The sequence below is a fragment of the Aquarana catesbeiana genome, linkage group LG12 (genome assembly GCF_042186555.1).
Source record: "Aquarana catesbeiana isolate 2022-GZ linkage group LG12, ASM4218655v1, whole genome shotgun sequence".
Lineage (NCBI taxonomy): Eukaryota > Metazoa > Chordata > Amphibia > Anura > Ranidae > Aquarana > Aquarana catesbeiana.
The window spans coordinates 26,702,616-26,707,608 of NC_133335.1; the positions used below are offsets into that span (position 1 = coordinate 26,702,616).

General features: G+C 41.7%; 1 protein-coding gene across 1 annotated transcript; it reads left to right on the forward strand.

Moving 5' to 3' along the window:
* Positions 1-271: 271 nt before the first annotated feature.
* BHLHE23 (basic helix-loop-helix family member e23) lies at positions 272-1,760 on the forward strand. Its single transcript, XM_073607471.1, is given in 1 exon segment — positions 272-1,760. A coding segment is annotated over 1 exon segment (660 nt). The 5' UTR covers positions 272-801; the 3' UTR covers positions 1,462-1,760.
* The last annotated feature ends 3,233 nt before the right edge of the window (positions 1,761-4,993 follow it).

Here is a 4,993-nt window from a genome sequence, read left to right on the forward strand (position 1 = left end):
CATGGTAAATCAAGCAGAGGACAGTCCATGACACAGACTGGCATTGATACCTATAAATTATCCTCAGACTGGCAGACACTGGGCAATAAGGCTGAGTCTCTAATAGTGCACTAATTGCACAGTAAAGCCAGAAGCAGGCATCTGGGTACAGAACACCTAATCTGTCAGCAAACAATACATTAGCTGGTAAAACAAGCTGACTGGCATTGATCATTAGTTCTTCTAAGACTGGCAAGGGAGTGGGCACCAAGTCTGAGCCTCTGATTGGCCAGTGGGCAGTAAATGACAGGGCAGGACAGCATATCACCTGGTGATGCTGTGACAGTGGGCAGTACCTAGAAGGTTGGCAGTCAGTGGAAGAGTGGACAAGGAAGAGGGGGGCAGAGCAGTGACGTTGGCAGGGGGAAGGTGAGACTGGCAGGGAAAAAGCAGTGCTGGCTGGCAGTGGGCAAAGGAAGGCATAGAAGGGTGACTGCAGGGTAGAGCAGTGGTAGTAGGCAGCGGAGGACACAGAAGGGGGCTGCAGGGAAGAACAGTGGGCAGAGAAGGGTATAGAAGGGGGCTGCAGGGAAAAGCAGTGGGCATAAGAGGATATAGAAGGGGGCTGCAGGGAAAAGCAGTGGGCAGAGAAGGATATAGAAGGTGGCTTCAGGGAAGAGGAGGACATAAAAAGGTGTCTTCAGGGTAGTAGTCAGCTCTCCCTGGCAGTGGGCAGAGGAAGGCATAGAAGAGTGGCACTGGCTCCCTGAAGCTCGCAGGATTACAGCCTCCCTCCTCCCCCCCCCTCACCCTCCTCCTTCCATGTCTATGTAAGCCTGGGCTGCTCACTTGGCTGCACAGGGGATGGATGAGATGAAGTCAGTCGCCGCCGACTCCTACCTGTCCCTGGCACAAAGCTACGGGCATACCTTCTACGGCGCCCTCCGCGGTGCGGATCCTACGCGCAATTACGCAGCGCCTCCTTCCCTCGACTTCAACCCCAACTCCCGGGACAGCAGCGACGAGCAGACCGGGGACGACGAGGACGGCTACGAGCAGGGCAAGAACGACACCGACGGGAGCAAGCTCGGCAGCAAGAAGCCCAAGGAGCCGAGGTCCCTGAGGCTGAGCATCAACGCCCGAGAGAGGAGGAGGATGCACGACCTGAACGATGCCTTGGACGGCCTCCGGTCCGTCATCCCCTATGCCCACAGCCCATCCGTCAGGAAACTCTCCAAGATTGCCACCCTGCTCCTTGCCAAGAACTACATCCTCATGCAGGCCCAGGCTCTGGAGGAGATGAGGAGGCTGGTGGCTTACCTTAACCAAGGACAGACCATGACCACCAACCTGCCTCCCTTTGGACAGTCCTCTGTGTACCCATACCCTGCTGGCAGCAACGTGCCAACCTCACCCGAGAAATGCACAGCCTTCCCTGGTGCCACCTCAAGCCTTTGCAAGCATTGTACAGACAAACCTTGATGGACCTTCTCCACCTTGACCATCTTCAGGACTTTTCTTTCTCTCTCTTGCCACCCACTTCTCAGGACTCTCTCTACAAAAGTTCACCCTCTGCCTTTGCTGGGATCTGGGGGGGTCATGTACTGTGCCCATGTTATCTTGCTTCTCTTCCTTTTATCCATGGTGAGAGGAAGGTCTCCATTGCATTGAACATTTCTACAGGTCCGCCACTTAGGACTTCAACACAGAAGATTCCTTCCATTAGAAAGTCTGGATTTATGATGGAAACAAAAATAATAAATCAGACAAGCTTTCAAAAAGTTGGGTCATGTTTTCTTCTTTCTCTGGCAGAATCTGAATAATGTATTTTATTTACAGAATGTGGGCTGGAATTATTATCATCCTCCTCCTCATCATTCTCCTCATCCTCCTTCTCATCATCATCCTTCTCCTCCTCTTCCCTCTCCTCCGCCTCCTCATCATCCTCCTCATCATCATTATAACCATCCTCCTCATCATCACACCCTCGTCATCATCATCCTCCTCCTACTCCTCTTCATCATCATCCTCCTCATCATCATCCTCCTTCTCATCATCACCATCCTCCTCATCTTCATCCTCCTCCTCATCATCATCACCCTTATCATCATCCTCCTCCTCATAATCCATGCTATTATCTTAGGCTGGCCATACATGTTTAATTCTCTTGAACAATATCCCTTTAGATTTACCTTAAACTATGTAGTGCAAGGGCCTGCCTAATTGGATACAATTGAAAGTTGTTTAGTTTGTATGACCTCATATTATATGTTTTTTTTGGTAAATCTAAAGGAAAATTGTGCAAGAAAATGTAACATGTATGACCAGCCTTTACATTATTAAGTGATGTCTTTTTTAAAAGCCTACATTTAAACAACCGTCTTTGCTTGAATTATCCTTAAAATAGTAACAGTTGGGTAAAACAGTTAAAAAAATTTAGCATGAAGCAAGTGAATTTGTTTTTATGACTACAGTTGTTTTTGCAAATCGGTTGGTTATAAATGGCGTTACCATCTTGTATTCGTTTTTTGGAGGCTACGATTTTTACGCAACAGCAATTTTATAGGCACTGCTTACTTTTTTTTTAACAGATATAAATGTTATAGGCACTTTAAGCTGCGGCTACATATCATAACATTTTCTTGTTCAATTCCCTTTAGATTTACCTTAAACTATGTAGTACATGGGCCCGCCTGATTGCATACAACTTGAAAGTGTTTAGGTTTGACCTCATATTATATAGTTTTGGTAAATCTAAAAGGAAAATTGTATAATGTGTAGCCAGCTTTAAGCATTGATAGACCCAACAAAGGCACCCTGATTGGGGATTCACATTGGACTCCATTGGTCGTAAATAACAGATTTAATATTTATAAGAAAAAAGTTGATTTGTGGCTAAATCTCCTTGTCTGACTTTATTAAATGTTATTGTCTTTTTTAAATAGCTACATTTTAACAACTGTCTTTGCTTGAGGCACCCTTAAACTATTAATAGTTGGGTTAAATAGTAAAAAAAAAAATGCATAAAAGCAGGTGAATTTGTTTTTATGATTACAGTTGTTTTTGCAAATCCGTTGGTGATAAATGGCGTTACCATCTTGTATTTGTATTTTTGAAGGCTACAATGTTTGTGCAACAGCAATTTTAAAGGCACTTTAAGCATAGATAAACCCAACAAAGGCGCCCAGATTGGGGATTCATGTTTGACTTCATTGGTCATAAATAGCAAATTTATTATTTACCAAAAAAAAAAAAAAAAAAAGGTTCATTAGTGGCTAAATTTCCTTGCCTGACTTTATTAAAGGTTACATTGTTACTTGATGGAATGTTGCATCCCAGACCTTGCATATTTGTTTATAGAAAAATTATGGTTGACCCAATATTTTTTTTTTATTCCCTTCTCCTTTTATATTTAATATTATGTTTGTTTTTAATTTTTTACATTTTTATTATATATTTTGTTCCCCTAAATGGTTGAACTAGGTGGACTTGTGTCCTTTTTTTTCAACCAACTAACTCTGTAAAATCACAGATTTATTATTTACAAGAAAAGTTCATTTGTGGCTAAATCTCCTTGCCTGACTTTATTAAAAGTTACATTGTTGCTTGGTGAAATGTTGCATCCCAGACCTTGTATATTTGCTTATAGAATCGAATGCTTACCTTAAAATGTTACTTTTTTTTTTTAATAGTACTATTCATTTGGTTATTGGGTAAAATCCACAATGATTGTTAGCTCTGCGTACCAGTATCCTATTCTATATAACTTTTTAAATATTCAATATAAATTTTTAATATTGCATACACTCAAAGGCAGCGTTTTTTTATTTTTTCGCACCATAGGATGAGAACGGTTGTTACTAAATATCAAATAGAAGGTTAAATGAAAGTCATATCGATTTTATACTAGTCTGTTTCTCACAATTGCCCATCCAGGAATATTCTACTGTCTTGTTGTAAAGAAGATTTTATATAAGGAGTGAATGGTCTTATGTAAACCAAAGTGATGTTGTGTGCACTACAAACATCCAAAAAAGTTCAAGGCCTTTTTATTAATGTTGTTTTTGTTTTTTTTTTTTTACTTTCTGCTAAGCCAGGTTGAGATCTATGCATACATATATTTGTTCCCTTGCTTGCACCCTTTTGAACTTAATTCCACTTTGAGGTAAAAGTTGAGAGCCAGTTTCAAAGATATTCTATTTAGAATTTTAATATTTACCGTTCTGAACCTAATGCAATTTTTTACTATTATTTTTGGACCCAAGCCCCCTCTTTGGTAATATTTTATGGTGCGTAATATAATCAAATATTTCGCTATATCCTCTTGCTACAGGTTTGCATATACTGTAACACAGCCTTTCTCAACCTTTTTAACACAGAGGAATTCTTGAAATATCTTTCCGGTCTCAGGGAACCCCTGCTAAAAGTGACTATATCTACAACTCATGATACATTAGAGCAAGGGTCTTCAAACTATGGCCCTCCAGTTGTTCAAGAACTACAATTCCCATCATGCCTAGTCATGTCTGTGAATGTCAGAGTTTTACAATGCCTCATGGTTTGTGAAGTTCCGCAGCAGCTGGAGGGCCGTAGTTTGAGGATCCCTGCATTAGAGTGATGGTCAGTGGGAAGAATGCTCCTCACACTTGAAGTCAGTGGGAAGAATGCTCCATACACTTGCGGTCATTGGAAAGAATTACCTCCCTTACAGATAACGAAAAAAGACCAATGGTGTCAGTGGGAACTTATCTGAGAGGCAGAAATTGTTCATTGCTCAAGGAACCCCTAGCAACCTTTGGAGGAACCCTAGGGCTCCGTGGAACCCTGGTTGAGAAAACTTGCTGTAACACTTGATTGTCTCAACTTTAAATAATTTTGCACCAAAAACATTTTAGTTTTGAATACATTCTAGAGGATTGGGTCTCACTTTAGTTACTTATACCCTCTCAGGCACTTAGAGCACATGGGTTTGCTTAGTTCATGGGTCACCATCCTACTTCCATGGAATCAAGGT